Here is a 16,110-nt window from a genome sequence, read left to right on the forward strand (position 1 = left end):
CTCTCCAGCCCTATTAAGTATTCTTTTAACTCTTTCTGTGATGAACTTAAAGCCATGTAGAATCAACAGGAGGTTTACCAGAACACTTGTTATGTTTCTAAGGTAATTATTTCACGTTGCATCAGACATTAAATTGCATACAATGTTCCTGCCACTGAGCAGGAAAACAAAACCCAACGCAGAAACAGAAAGGGTTGAGACAGGCACACGCTATTTCTGAGTAACAGAAGCAGTTTATTTTTGCTCTGTAAACAGTAAAGAACAGAAATAAATGACGAAAGGCGGAGACATTCTAAGTTATCAGTCTTTCTGCTCAAAGCAAACTACTAAAAGTAACTGAAGCTTTTCTCCCCTTCCTACTGCTTCCAAGTTACAGAATCCAGAAGCAAAGTTCTACCTCGGGCTTACTGTCTTCCAGTGCCACTTGGTCCTCACTATTGTCAGACCCTCAGCTGAGCAATCTAACCACACTTAAGCTCTGACTGACCCTGGGGCTTTGGTTTTCAGACAGCAAAACAAAACGTTGTCATCATTCTTTGTTTGGAAGGGGTTTGCCTGTTGTTGAGGCAAGGTTGTCACGGATCCCAGGCCTCAAATTCACAGCATAGCTGAAGATAACCTTGAACTCTTGATCCCACTGCCTCCATACCCCTGAGGGCTAGTACAGTAGCTATGCACTACCATGCCAGCTTCATATTTTGACTATGGTGTGGCCTATTTGAGGGCCTCTGCATCAGTTCTGCCTGCAGCTTCCTGCCCTCACTGCTTCCAACTGTTACACGGGAACTGTGAGCAAAACAAACCGTGCCTTTCCTCCAACTTGCTTTGCTCCTAGTGTTTCATCACAGCGACAGTAACCTGAAGACAAGGTGATTCCAGGATAGTGGGGTGTTGCTGTAACAACCTGACCAGGTTGTTTGTGGAGGATAAGGGAAGGACTTTAGAACTTGGGGCTAGGAAAGTCACTGAGTGTTTGAGAGCTCAGTGAGCTGTTCTATTGGAGCTCTGAGGATTAAGACAGTGCAGACAATGGAGAACTGGCTTGTAAAGTTTCAGAGGAATGAAAAGATTTGGGTCATTTGTGTGAAGACTCTATAGTTCTGGTGAGCTGGGGATTAAGACTCAGCTGTGACTAACAAAAATACCAGAACCGCTAAAGTAAAACCTTTGTTTTACTGGGATAAACGATGCTGGTTAGCTGAAGCTAAGAAATTAGAGAGGAGAAGAGCAGCATCACCAGGGTGAAATCTTCCGGGAAATGCTCCCTGAGAGTCAGCACTCGGAGGCTGTGTTCCAGAGGTGGCCAAGGCTGTGCCTCACACTGGGAGTGGAACTTGCTAGTGTAAGAGTCACCCAGGCTGTACTCATTTTGAAAGCATGAAAGAAAGGGTCACGGAGAGCAGCTGAGGCTTGGCACTGTGAGAGGCCAGGAGGGGTCGTTGGTAAAGGTGCAGCCTCAGCGCCAGTTAAAGGTCAGGGACTGAAGGGGTCATGCAGAGAAACTGAGGCTTGACACCATGAAGAGAGTCCATGACAGGCTATTGGTGAAAGTGCAGCCCAATTACAACAGAAGACCTCAGTAGTTTGGAGATGCTGGTACCATGGGAGGACCCCAGCAGCAGCTGTGGTGTGGATCCTGCCTGAGCTTAAGACGAGCTCTGTGTACTGCAGAGGCCAGAGCTGGAGAAGTGACTCAAGCCCTTTGGAGGAGTCCAGAAAACCATGAGTGAATCCCAGATATTGTATACTGCTTTGATCTGAGCGTGATTATGTCCTGGTATTTCCTTCTTTAAAGTATTTAATTCATTGTTTATTTTACAGGAGCCCACAGTTGAAAGACTGGATTTTTAAACAGATTTTAGGTTTCAAAAGAGACTTTGGGGAACGGGAAAGATAGTTCAGCGGTGAAGAGCACTGACTGCTGTTCCAGAGGTCCTGAGTTCAATTCCCAGCAACCACATGGTGGCTCACAACCATCTGTAATGAGATCTGATGCCCTCTTCTGGTGTGCATGAAAACAGCTACAGTGTTCATATATATAATAAATAAATCTTAGAGAGAGAGAGAGAGAGAGAGAGAGAGAGAGAGAGAAAGACTTTGAATTTTTAAAGAGATTAAATCTTAAAGGACAACGGCACTGTCACTTCCCAGCCTTCTGACTAACAAGGGTAAGTAAGGGAGGATAGCACAAAACGCTAGGCCAATATTCATATTCAGACAAACCTTATCAAATTAAGGTGCTACTTACAGAGGCGGTGACTTATACAAAGAGTCTGGGTAGGATCTCTTGCCATTCACTTTGCCGTTGGAGGAGTAGGCCATCGGACTGTCGACTCTTTCCGCATAGTCAGATGGGGGTGGAGGCATGTCTTGTGTGCCTGCAGACACATTTTTAACCTTAAAAAGTAAAAAAGAAAATCAACCAAGGAGACATTGTCATTCCTTACTCACAATTGAAAGGGGGTAAATGTTATATTTCAAACCTGGGAGAAGTAGTCTTCTGAATGCAGTAAAAGAACAAAAACAAAAACAAAACAAGACAAAACAAAAAACCCTCCTACTATACTGGATACAAGTAAATTCCTTAGATTCAATTGAGCTCCCCCACCCGGAACTTGCAGCTTGTAACTAGATGATTCTGCTACTCTATACTCTTGCAATTATTATCTGCAGCTATAAATGGTGTGTCCTCACTGTACATCTATTCATGGTATGTCCTTACTATGCATGAGGCTTCCACCTTATGTTCTCTGCTATGAGAGCACGTTGATGTTTTTGATTGTTTCATATTCAGGGTTAGAGAGAGGCTGGATCATTTCCCTCTAAAAGCGGAATTCAGGGCCACAGCCAAGCCAGCAGGTGGGTTTCCAGGGAGTGTTCTTAGATTCCACCACAGGGGGCCGGGCCAGGGTGGGAGCCATTCTTGGCTTCCACTGAATTCCTTACAGCAGAACACAACACCCTCTCAGGCAAATCCATTGCCAGGTCAAAGGCCGGTTCTTAGCCTAGAGATCTCATCAGAACTATAAAAGACTTCCTTTTCTTAAAAGCCTGTTTTGCATTTCTCCTGGATCCACTCCCCTTCCTTTCCCCTCCAGCGGAAACTTTACCAGAGCCCTAGTCCTTCTGGCTCCTTACCGCCTGGAATGCCCTTCCCCCTTTCTTTGTCTGCTAATCCTTCTTTGGACTCTTAGTTCAAGTGCGGGCCACCTCCTAGGGTTCACTCAAATCCCTGCAGGATGAGGTACAAGCCTCCCCACCTCTCTATCCCTACAAACCTCCAGCCAGAGCATCCCCTCACTCACTCACTCGCAGCAATGGCTGCTCACTTTCTCTACCTTCTGGAGATCACGGACTGTTCACAAGCTACCAAAAAGGACTGGCTGCTAACGATGCTTACCTGACAACTCACTTCCTAGGCACAGCCCTGACACACACCTCTCTCAGAAATGAGGAAGCTGTGGCTCCGGGCCCTGGATAACCTTCCCAAGGACCTAGACCTAATAAAAAATGGTAATGTGGGAACCCCTGCTCGCCAAAGCCAGGCCAGTGTCTGCGTAGGCAGAAGGCCAGAGCTTGACCTTCAAGATGGCTCAGCTTGCGAAAGAAACGACAACCTGAACTCAGTCCCTGGGACCTACATGGTGGAAGGAGAGAGCTAGGTCCCACAGGTGTCCTCTGAGTTACTACACACATGCTACGGCACAGGTGCACCCCTCAACACACACACACACACACACACACACACACACACACACACACATAAACACAAATAAATGTAATAGAAAGAAGACTTCCTGGGAAACTGGAGGCAAAAGAATGTAAAGCGAAAACACAAATTAAGATCTGTGTTGGGAGAAGGAAAGCTCTAACAGCCATCATCCCCAGGGCCACATGTTGGGCTTGCAACTTGGTGCAGCCTCTGGTAAACCCTTGGCTGACTGAACCTCTATTCCGGCGTCTGCAAGCATGGAAAAGAACTGATAGAGAAAGGAAGTGGAAATCCACGCAGTGGAGTCCAGCCAACCCAGACATGCCTCAGTCTCACCTGAGGTCAAATTCGAAAGTTTATCTTAAAAACATATCTTGGGGTTGGGGATTTAGCTCAGTGGTAGAGCGCTTGCCCAGAAAGCGCAAGGCCCTGGGTTCGGTCCCCAGCTCCGGAAAAAGAAAGAAAGGAAGGAAAAGAGGAAGAGGAAGGAAGGAAGGAAGGAAGGAAGGAAAAACATATCTCATACAAACAGGTTTAAAGAAGAGAATCATTTGGGGGGAACCACAGGAAACAAAAAAAAAAGGGGGGTTGGAAAATAAGGCACACATTCTAATTAAAAAAAAAAAAAAAACTGGAATGGGGGGGCACAGTGGCAAATTCCTTTAATCCCAGCACTTGGGAGGCAGAGTCAGGAGCATCTGAGTCCCGGGGCAACCAGAGCTACAAAGAGAAACCTTGCCTCAAAGTAAAACACGAGAAACAAAACAAAAATCTTCGATGACAGCATTCTCCACTTCCTCTCTGCTCTGCCTCCATTACAAGTTCACGTGCACGCAATCAGGTGGACCCACAGCCAGCCAGTCTAGCAGTGTGACAGAAGTCACCCACCGCTAAGAAGGAAAGGGAATGTCGCTCGATGAGTGTCTGTCACGTGCCAGGCAGTCTAATCCTGTTTCTACCCAGGGAGGCAGGATTATCAGTATTTTCTGATGAGGAAATTAAATCAATCTGCCCAAAGTCAAATAGAAGAAGAAATGGTTGGTGTAGAAGCTGAGCCTTGTCCCTCTCACAAGCTGTTTCTCCCAATTCTACCCCAGCTTCTTGAGGTGTGCACTATGTCTAGGCACATCACGTATCCCCAAAACAAAGAAAACCATTCTCCTTGCCTTAAACTCACCACACTCTGAGATACAACATAAAACCTCTACTTGTCTAACTTCGTAAGAGCAGCAATTGACACTAAATTCAGTCACGAGTGATGCTGAGAATTCCCCACTGGAAGGGCCTTTGCCTGCTCGGTAAGTAAAGCAGAGAAAAAGCCGTGCACAGAGAGAAGCGGGCTAATCTCAACGTGCTATCTCCATTTTACAGCCTGCCCAACCCACCTTCATGAGCTATGATCCTTGCACAAGTTCTCAACACTGAGTGCTCCAACTCGTTCTTCCTGTTTCCTGGTATTTTTATACCTGCAGATGTTCAACCCTGACAAAAGCTCAAAACATCTTCTCAAAAGTTCCTTTTTTGGTTTTGTTTTTTCGTTTTGTGTTGGTTTTTTTTTGGGGGGGGGGAGGGACTGGTTTTGGTTTTGATTTTTCAACACAGGGTTTCTCTGTGTACCCCAGTTTGTCCTGGAACTCACTTTGTAGACCAAGCTGGCTTCAAACTCAGAGGGATCCGCCTGCCTCTGCCTGCAGAGTGCTTGGATTAAAGGGATTGCCACCACTATCCCAATCCTTTTTTTTTTTTTTTTAAAAACGCTTCAGGTTGTTAGAACTGTTTCCATGTGGAGCAATCCTACAAATGACGAGGTCATAGACCAAGCTGGAACAACTGATTGGTTGAAATTGCTCAATAGTAGCACGGCAGCACCAGCTGCATGCTCCCCAGAGAAACTGTGTATCAACAAAGACAAACTCTGTCAGAGGTTTGGAAGCCAGTCGGGAGATAGTAAGAGTTCTGGGAGCAGGAGAGACAGAGAGCCTCACTCGCACTTTATCGGTTATCTAGTCTGTGGTTTCTTGCAGAAACAGAAATCCCAGGGAAGGCTGGACTTTCAGTACACAGGTATTTCAGGCTATGGTTCCTCTAAAAGGCCAGAAATATCCCTAACAACACCCGCTGTCCCAAAGACCCTTCAGTTTCCTAATGCCCTTCAGTGCCCTTCAGTTCACTTGGGTATGGCGTGTCATGGCCGACGTTTACTCAGAGGCTAAGCAGGTCTGCAGTACAACGGCTGTGGCTAGATTTTAGAGAACAGGGGTTCTCACATCATGCTCCCCAGAACAGCACATCCACACCATTTGCTCGACCCCAATCCAAACCCACTAAGTCAGAAACCAGGGCACGGGCAGAGTAAACTACTCTAATGCTGCCTCCAGGGGATCCTGATAGCAGCCATGGAAGAGAGCCACTGATGTGGGACAGAATGCCCTGGGCTGCAGACAGCCATGGCCATTCAGATCATTACACCTATCCACATGGCTGACTTCAGAAACATTAACTCTTGGTGCTAGAAATCTAGGAACTGCGGCTTTCAGAGAACCACCAATAGCACTCTCCAGCTCTATCACGAACTCTCCCTCTTCCCACAGCCCTCTCTAAAGCAGGCTGTTTGTATGGATGCTTGCTTGTTTGTGTCCTCCAGCCTCTCTCCACTCACAGTGGACCTCAAACAGTCAGGGCCTACCGTACTCCTCCTCCTGGATGGTTCAGACAGTCAGCTAGGCAGCTGTTACTTCTGCTACTTCCTGTTCTATCAGAGACCACAGACAACCTTTCCCACGGCACACGACAACAAGAATGTCCGTACTGGGGAGGGAGAAGAGCTACCCGAATCCCATCAGTTGTCAAATGCTGACGGCCAAGATTGCCTGACCACTCCAGCCTATCCATGCTCACTCCTCTCCCACTGTGGGCATCTGCATGCTGCAGAGATGACGGAGATGACGACGTGGGAGGCCTCAAGGAAAACATGTTTTCACTGTAAGGCTGAAGCAGGGTTGATAGGAGTCAGTCACACTGAGATGGGGCACTTACACCCTTACATCTTGTATGCCCTTATCCAAGCTGCAGACACTATAGATACCATTCTAACTGAAGTGTATTGGCTGTAGATTTTATCAAGACATAACCGCCATATAAAATCAAGGAACATTGGTGCATATGCACAGCTCGTTGGCTATCAAATATATTCCTATAAAACTGGTCTCTTAAAAACAAAAAAATCATTGGTTAAGATTATATAGGTTGGGGGTTGGGGATTTAGCTCAGCGGAAGAGCGCTTGCCTAGCGAGAGCAAGGCCCTGGGTTCGGTCCCCAACTCCGAGAAAAAAAAAAAAAAAAAAGATTATATAGGTTGGCCTTCAATTTCACCAGCCTAACTATGGATGGAATTCTGACTTTCCCTGTTTACAGACGTCTAACCTATTATATTAAAAACTTCATCTGAAGTCAAGGACACCAAACTCTATCCTGGGATGGTCACAAGTAAAAAGGTCCTGCACAAATCCTGACTCTATACCTTCATAGCTACTTTGTTTGTTTGTCTGCTTGTTTTCTCCTTTAATTTTCCTGTTAAAATTAAGTTACAAAGTTCAAAGCCAAGTCACTGGAAAGAGTCTGAGTAAACAATCCAAGTCATGGATCACTCCAAGCCGCCATCTTGTCTCCGAAGTCTGTCTGCCCCTCAGATCTTCATCCTCCTTCATGGGAATAACAGACACATCTCAGATTCTCTAACTACACCAGGAGGACCTGAAACTCGAGCTCTGAATTTTAATTGCCAATTGATCAGATAATGTAGTAATAAAAACTGATCTCAAGGCCATGCATGGTAGCACATGTTCACAATCAACTTTTAAATATTTACCATAGAGGTGTAAACTTTCCCAAAGCCAGCCTTGTATTTATTTAGAGAAAGTGGATATGCATTTTTCTACAGTTACATAGAAACTACAGGCTTGGTAAGGGGATTCTGATGGAAAAGTTATTAGCACGAGTTAGTTTGTCTTTGTGGAATCACAGATGAATGGGTTATTCTCAACTCCTCAAAGCATAGTGCTTGCTCCGTTTCAAGTCTTGTTTCATTCGGCAGAAAGGGAACCAGGGAACAGGGAAGCCTCCATAAGAGAAGCCAGCAAATACATTCCAACCTACTCAGAAACTCACTGTAAGCTGCTCAAATTATACTCTGAACTTACACCTAGTCAGATGACTCCAGACATAAAAACAAGGGGGAAGTGACAGCCGATTGAGTAGCGCATGTATAGTAATCCTGCCTACTCAGCACCTTCCCCTAGAAACCCTCTCCTCACTCCCCACAAACGCTATACCAAGTAGCCATAGTGAGTGCAAGGAGGGCATCTGACCCAATCCAGCACAGACAGGGTCCCTTTCCAGCCAGTTTGAGAAGCATCAGTATAAAATATTCAAGCTAAGTGTGGTAATACAGTCTATGCCAGCACTTGGGGAGTAGAAACAGGAAGATCAAAGGTTCATCCTTAGCTAGGGGCTACCTACGACCTTGTAAGAAGGGGAAGAAAACCTCAAGTACTCCAAGTGTCTGCTTTCTGCCCTTCTTCCCAAGATGGAGTGAGGCCTGCCCAGCCAGGAAGAAGTCAAGGTTAGCATGCAAGTCCTAAGGACCTTCAGAAAGTCTCAAATTTTAGTTGTCACTGATACCACAACCTCACACTGAGTTTCTCTGAGGCTAAGTTGTTTCAACTCTTTTCTAAGGTTTCATGTGTGGCCACCCAAAACATTTTAAATAGTCTTTTTTTTTTTTTTAACCCAAGCAAATTCATGTTGTTTCTGTCACCTTAACTAGGACATCAAAATTCTTTCCTGTGTAGTCAGCTGTTTTTCTTCCCTAAAGTGAGAGGTATATTTTCAGTCAGCCACATCTCACACTAGCCTTGAGAGGCAGACAAAATAACTGCCCAGAGGAACTGACACGCAAACCTGTTAATCTGCTGGCCAGAGATTTCACACACATCCAGGTGCTGTCTCCAACCAAACTCGTGGGTTAAAAATATCAGCGTCCGGGCTGGCGGTAGTACACGCCTTTAATCCCAGCACTCTGGAGACAGAAACAGGGAATCTCTGTGAATTTTAGGCTAGCCTAGTCTACAGAATGAGTTCCAGGACAACCAACAGCCAGGGCTATATAGAGAAACTCTGTGTCAAGAAACAAACAAACAAAAAGTAGAAAAGGCAACATTACACTTAAAGAATGGTAGAAATGGGAGCCTAAGAGTCACGCTAGTCCATTTATCTATCAACTGAGGCCTACAAGAAAGGGTCAGCTTTGCCTCTTGATGATACAGACTTACTAAAGCCTGGTTTTCTGGCTTGTATGCCTGTGTGCACTCCCACACTGACCCAGCCTCCCGCTGTGGCTTCCACTGAGAATCACGCACCTCCATCGTGCACTCAAGACACTGGTGCACAGAGAAGGAGCACATCCTTACGTCGACGGGACCGGCGCACCTTGGCTTGTCCTATCCAGATGCTTAGTCACTTAAGCATGATACACAGACACCAAGCAGGGCTTAGATTAGCTCACGCCTCACAAAAGTCGTCCTTTGCCCTCATCAAAACTCTTACAAGATACCAGGGACGCTGCCTGGGTTTTTGCTCCCTGGACAACTGTTAAAAGTTCAAGGTAGAAAGAAAATACATTAGGCCGATGACCAGAAAACCTGTATAAACAAAGATAACATTGATGCTTGTCTAGGCTGAGCGACAGACAGTAAAAAGTTAACAGTATCAAGAGTCGTGGCTGAGATAATAAGTGGGCAAGCTTTGGGAAACAATTTGGCCTTAGTTTATGAAGAGGTATGCTCACAGACTCTTCACCCCAGGAGTGTCAGTGAGCCAAAGAAGTTCCTATCTCATCCCCACCCCCACCCCCACCTCCACCTCCCACCTACCCGCCCCCACCCCCCGCCCCCAGCAATGGGCAAAGACACCCTGTTGGTGGTCATGCTTTTATCTCAGTCAGAGGCAGAGACGATGGCAGACCTTGGTTCATCCTAGCTTGATGCCTGGCTTGGCGACCAAAGCTGTCTTATGTCGAGGACTCATAAAAACCCAATCAAATCCGGGTAACGCAGCATGGGAGGAAGAAGACAGACACAGACCTAAGGATGACCACGCCACCACACATCTTCCCTCAGTGCACAGCACAGGCAGGCTGTAGACACCTGATTGGGCCAGGTCACCTACTCTCATGGCCTCAGGGGTCAGCTTTCCCTACTGCTGCCTGGGGGGGCAGGGGGAGGGACGTGGGAGGACAGAGGACAGGGGTGGGTGTCCCCTGCATCTATGCCATGCCACCCAGTATGGATGAAGGATGTTACCCAGGGACCCACCAGCACACGGCCAGCCTGCAGCAGGAGCCACCACAGCATGCCAGTATGCAGTAGTCAAGAGGGAAAGAGACGAGGAGTGGCTTGAGCATTATAAAGAGAGATGGGGCTGGAGACGTGAGGGTAGAGCAGAGCAGCCTACTGTCAGTGGTCCGCTCTGCCACCTCGGGCCACAGTGAGGTCCCAGCCCTGAGCAGCTGCTGAGGGCCATGATTGACACGCTAGCTACACAGCAGCAGGGGTCAGTATAGATGTCCACATGGATGTCCCCCACTGGGACAGCCGCTGGGCCCATGAGGCTGTCCTGGGGCTATGCAGAACTGCCCCCCACTTCCTCACTGAATATGGCGCTCCAGCCAGCCGACCACATCTCTCACCTATGGCATTACTTAGGAGAGTGGGCCCTGGCCTCAACCAGGCAGCACTGTGGAGCCGGCCTTCGTGGCAGATGTGGGTGAGCAAACTCTGAGAGTGTAAGTGTGGGAAGCGGACCTGGCCACTTATTTGCAATGGGGTGGCACAGGGGCAGAAGTGCTGCCCCACCCCTTGCCACCTGCAGCAGCCGGGAGAACTGGTCCTGGGGTCATGAGGACAGGTGAGCTGGCCCTGGACTTTGCGAGCTGGAACACTTAGTAGAGCAGACCTGTACCTCATCTGTACAGCACAGCAGAGCCAGCCCTGTTGGAGGGGGCACAGGTGAGCTCCCGGAGTGTGGGAGAACTGGCCCTGCCACCCCTCTGCCCCCTTGCCCCTTGCCCCCTGAGGCAGTCAAGAGAGCCAACTCTGGGGTCATGAGAGCAGGTGAGGTGTAGGTTCATCACTGCTGCAGCACTTGGGAGAGTGGACCCTGCACCTCAACTACAGCAGAGCTGGCTCTGGAGGAGTGGGTGCAGGTGACCCCGCCCTGAGGACTTGAGAGCAGGCTGAGATCCAGGCCTCTGAACTGGCCCACCCCCAAATCTATGTCATCTGCCAACAGTTGGGATGTGTGAAAGGACCAGTCCTGCTATTATTGCAAAGCTACAGGATCTCCACGACACAGGGCGACAATGAGGATCCAATATGATGGTGTCACAGAAGCCGGAGATCTCAAGCCAGACCAATGACTCATTGCAACGGACAGCTGCAAGTGAAGATGTGTGGACAGAGTGGGATACACTGTGACACACCACAGCCTCTAGGATGAGATGTTGTCTATGCCTTGGTTTTTTGTTGTTGTTTGTGTTTTATTTTGGAGGGGAGGTTGCAAGGGTGAGGGCAGATCTGAGGGAACACAGCGATGAGTAGGACTAGGGTGCGTGATGTGAGACTCACAGAGAATCTAAAAGGTTTTTTTACAGGTTCATAAAAATAGCAATTGTGTTTTTGTTTTGCTTTACGGTAATGCTACTGATCACACCCAGGACCTCCAGCACAGCGGGCACACTCTACAACTGAGCTACACAGCGCCAGTCTACCAACGCCATTCAACGGCCCGTCAGAGGAACGAGATGAACTCTCAGGAAATTTTGGAATACAAATGATCAGATTGTTGCCTGTAGTTATATGCAACAATGTAGATGAGTCTCATTAGCCTAATGTGGAACCTAAAAGGCAAGTTATAAGACAATATTTATAAGGAGAGCCCCATATTCTCTCCCTCTCCACCCCACACCTCCGCCCCGCCCCCGGCCACAGGAATTGATCCCAGGGCCTTGCACATGTAAGGCAAATGCTCTCTACCACTGAGCTACACCCTCCATCCAACACTTTCTATGAAGCTAAAAAATGTTTTTAGGTGAAATGTTGGCTGGAAAAATGTGTTCATAAATGTTATGAAACAAATGTAACAAGAAATGTTATGCGTGTACCAAAGATAACAATGTAATAAGCCAAGATCCTGTTAATCTACTTGTGTGTGTCTTAAGTCCCAGTTAGAAACAAAACTAACCCAAGGAGGCCCCAGAGCTTGAAATACTCAGGTTCAAGCCAAGCTTTGCGGCAGACTCTGTGATCCAATTTTTATGAATGAAAATGCCGTCTGCAGATAAAATTCGGAATCAACACCAATCTTCCTCTCCGATCTCTAACACTTTGCAAACTCACCATGAGAAAATGACTTGTTGGCCTTTTACATAATTGCTCTGGTCAAAATGTGTTCATAAAAGGAAAGAACAGGGGGGTTGGGGATTTAGCTCAGTGGTAGAGTGCTTGCCTAGCAAGCGCAAGGCCCTGGGTTCGGTCCCCAGCTCCGAAAAAAAAGAAAAGAAAAGAAAAAAAAAGGAAAGAACAGAAGAAGTCAACCTTTACCAAATAAAGGTGGCTTTTAGGAGATACAAGTTTGGTGTCAATGCATGGTCACATGGGGGGAAGTTAAGTTAGAACTTATTTCATACTGTAATTGAAAGTGAGTTTCACAGGCTAAAGACTGCGTTGGTGTACGGTGCTTGTCTAGCATGTAGTGGGTCCCAACCTTACGGAGCACAGCAAGAAGACAGGACAGAAACCACAAAGAAATAGATGGGAGAATCTAAGAGCATAAAATCTGAGCGCTCTGTCACTCATACTTCAAAGCAAAGACTTTAACCAAACACAGAAGTCAAAGGAGAGAGACCATGAGAATCTAGAAAATGTAACATGTTAACAGTAACACAGTAAGCTTCAAGAGAATGGCAGGAAAGAAAGACAGAACAATCCAAAAGAAAGCTAAGCCATGCTATTTAAGTGATAAGATCATAAAATAGACAAACCTGCTTAATCACAAAATGTTTTTAGATGAAACTCACAAATTTGACAGGCTGATAATGTCCAGAACAGAAAAAGGTGTTGGAAAATAAGCGATTTCAAATGTAATCAGTTAAGCGGTTATGCAAAGCTTTTAAAACCAAGGCAAATGAAAGGCAAGTTGCTTAAGAGACAAATGCTGGCACTGATCAAGCGTAAAGAGACTCCTTGCACAGTCATTGGGAAAGTAGCTAGGGCCTGCAGCCTCCGTTATGGGCTGGTGGGTAGCCAAGGATGTTTGACAGGGGCCAAGTGAAACAAGCCACTGGTTTAGGGCTGAAGGAGAAGCGGAGATAACACATTGGTAAGAGCATCCCTTTGCAGGCAGGAGTTATCTGCGACCGCCAATTGTGCCTACTAGGCAAGTTACAAAGTAACAAACTTTCTGTGTGTCTTTTATCCTCGGATTCAAGAGTCTCCGGTGGAAGCTGGTAGCTCGACCCCTCCCAGAGCAAAGGCAGGTAAAAAGGAAGCCAGTTTAGGGCTGGTGTCAGCTAAGCCCAGTGGAACAAAAAGGAAAGCCAGGAGGGGCTTGTAGCACAGCAGCTCCTGGGCAAAGATGGTAGCAATTTTTAAAACTACAGGCAACACACACACACACACACACACACACACACACACACACACACACACACACACACACACACACACACACACACACACACACACACACACAGAGGTTTGTTTGGTTTTGTTTTTTAGAGACAGGGTCTCAGTATGTAGCCCTGGCTGTCCTGGAACTCACTAATGTAGACCAGTTTAGACTCCAACTCACAGATCATGGTGCCTCTGCCTCCCAAGTGCTAGGATCCCCAAAAAGGTATGTGCCACCGTGCCTGCCAAAATTTCATTATTTTTTATACTAAGAATGTCTTGCAAATTGTCACAAAGACCAGTACTTAAAATATCAAAAATTAACAACAACAAAAAAAAACCTAACTGCCAAAAATAGGACCAGGTTTGGGTTAATGGCTATCCACAAAAAGAATGCTTCCTGCAAATGGGTGGGATGGGGATATATAGGAAGGACTGGAGAGAGAAAAGGGAAAGGCGGGAATTAATGCAATTCATATTTTAACCTTTAAATGATTAACTAAAAATTAGAAAAGAAAAAAAGTGTGTGGAAATCCCATATGCTGTTAACAGTTGCACAATGCACAAGTGGTGATGCTATATAAATTTGCATTCCTCAGTTTCTAATGGCTCCATGTGCATACCCTTTAGCTGACTAATGGTACAGTGGAGAATCCACCCTAGATAGCTGAAGACATGTACACAAGAAATACAAAGCAGGGTCTTTAAATTCTTTTTTTTTTTTTTTTTTGGTGGTGGTGGTGGTGGAATGGTTGAGGTTGAGACAGAGTCTCGTTACGGCTGTCCTAGAACTCATTTTGTAGACCAGGCTGGTCTCCAGCCCAGAGATCTGCCTGCCTCTGCTTCCCAAGTGCTGGGAATAAAGGCGTGTATCCACCACATGGCTAGGTTTTTGTTGTTGTTGTTTTAATTCTTATCTCTGTATGCAATTCTAAATGGAAAGTTTATCCATCAGCAAACTGTGGCATAATCACACCAAGCAGGCAACTGTGAAGGTAAGGAAGATTCACCAAGATAATGTAAAATGGGCGAGAGGAAGGCAGAAAGTCCCGATAAGGCAGCTGGTGGGAGGGGGCCTTACAAAATAAGACAAATATGGTGGGGCATATACCTGCAATCCTTGCTACTTGGAAGGTTGAGGCAGGTGTACTAAGAAAGTTAAAGGCCAGCCTGGGATACATGAAGAGTTCAAAGCCAACCTCAGCTAGATAACAAGACCCTATCTGGAGGGAAAAAATTACAAATTAAACCAGGGCTGGCAAGATGATGGTTCAGCAGGTAAGGAAGCTTGCTAACAAGCCTGACAACCTGAGTTCAATCCCTACAACCCGCGGGAAGGAGAGAATAGATGGTGAAAATTTGACTTTTGGCCTCCCCACTCATGGCACACTACACATACACACAGATAAACAAACAAATAAGGTAAAATGATGAAACAAAAGAGGCCATAAGAAACTGGGAGACCTTAAGGAAACAAAAAATGGGAGAGGCCAGGCGTGATAGCCTTTAATCCCAGCACTCTGGAGGCAGAGGCAGGTGGATCTCTGTGGGTTCAAGGATGGTATGGTCTACACAGTAAGTTCCAGGACAGCTAGGACTATGTAGAAAGACCATGTATCAGTAGAAAGACCATGTATCAAAAAACCATAAAGATACCAAGGTAGCAAGGAATAATCTTCCTAAATGATCTTTTTGTTTTAATCCAAGCAAAGGCTTCCTAAAAGCAGTCAGGCTGGAAACTTTTTCTCACCAAACACATACTCCACAAATAACAAAGTATCAAGGTGAAAGACGCAACGATCCAAATGAATCTCTCCAAGGAGGCCTGACAGACACAAGAGCCGCATCCTCGACAGACTGACTAGGAGGCACAGGGAAGGCAAACTCAAGGAACCCTCTAAGTAAAGACAGACATTCTCTGTGATTGTTGTGAGACACGTACTCATGTATAAAAACTCATCAAGCATACAGTTTTTTGTTTTAATTTTTGTGTTTTCAGGACAGGGTTTCTCTGTGTGGCTCTGCATGTCCTGGAACTCGCTTTGTAGATCGAGCTGGCCTCAAGCACAGAGATTCACTTGCCTCTGCCTCAAAATGTCTCAAAAGTGTGAGTCACCACCACCCAACTAAATTTTATACCTACTCTGAGTATGGCGGTTTTTATAAGAAAGGCCCACATAGGGGTTGGGGATTTAGCTCAGTGGTAGAGCACTTGCCTAGGAAGCGCAAGGCCCTGGGTTCAGTCCCCAGCTCCAAAAAAAAAAGAACCAAAAAAAAAAAAAAAGAAAAGAAAAGAAAGGCCCACATAGGCTCATATATTTCGATGCTTAGTCAACAAGAAGTAGAATTGTTTGACAGGATTAGTAGGTGTGGCCTTGTTGGACTGGGTGTGGCCCAGTTGGAATAAACGGGTCACTGGGGCTTTGAGGCTTCAAAAGCCTACACCAGGCCCAGTCTTTGGACCTCTCTGGATCACGATGTAGCTCTCAGATACTGTCCCAGTGCCATGTGTGCCACCATGCTCCCCACCATGATGATAACGGGTTAACCCTTAGAAACTATAAGGAAGCCCCCAGTTAAATGCTTTCTTCTGTAAGAGCTGCCTTGGTCATGGCATCTCTTCAAAGCAACAGAACAGTCACTAAGACACTTGGTATATGGACAGATATCAGT

The 16,110-nt window shown here is 46.3% G+C and overlaps 1 protein-coding gene across 1 annotated transcript in view; it reads right to left on the minus strand.

Moving 5' to 3' along the window:
* The window catches only part of Ocln (occludin), a 47,258-nt gene that overhangs the window by 8,490 nt on the left and 22,658 nt on the right, over nucleotides 1–16,110 (minus strand). The window contains exon 5 of the mRNA XM_032898729.1: nucleotides 2,249–2,397. Within this exon, the coding sequence (XP_032754620.1) occupies nucleotides 2,249–2,397 (149 nt within the window). The remainder of the gene's footprint in view (nucleotides 1–2,248; nucleotides 2,398–16,110) is intronic.

Source organism: Rattus rattus, chromosome 3 (assembly GCF_011064425.1).
Source record: "Rattus rattus isolate New Zealand chromosome 3, Rrattus_CSIRO_v1, whole genome shotgun sequence".
Classification (NCBI taxonomy): domain Eukaryota; kingdom Metazoa; phylum Chordata; class Mammalia; order Rodentia; family Muridae; genus Rattus; species Rattus rattus.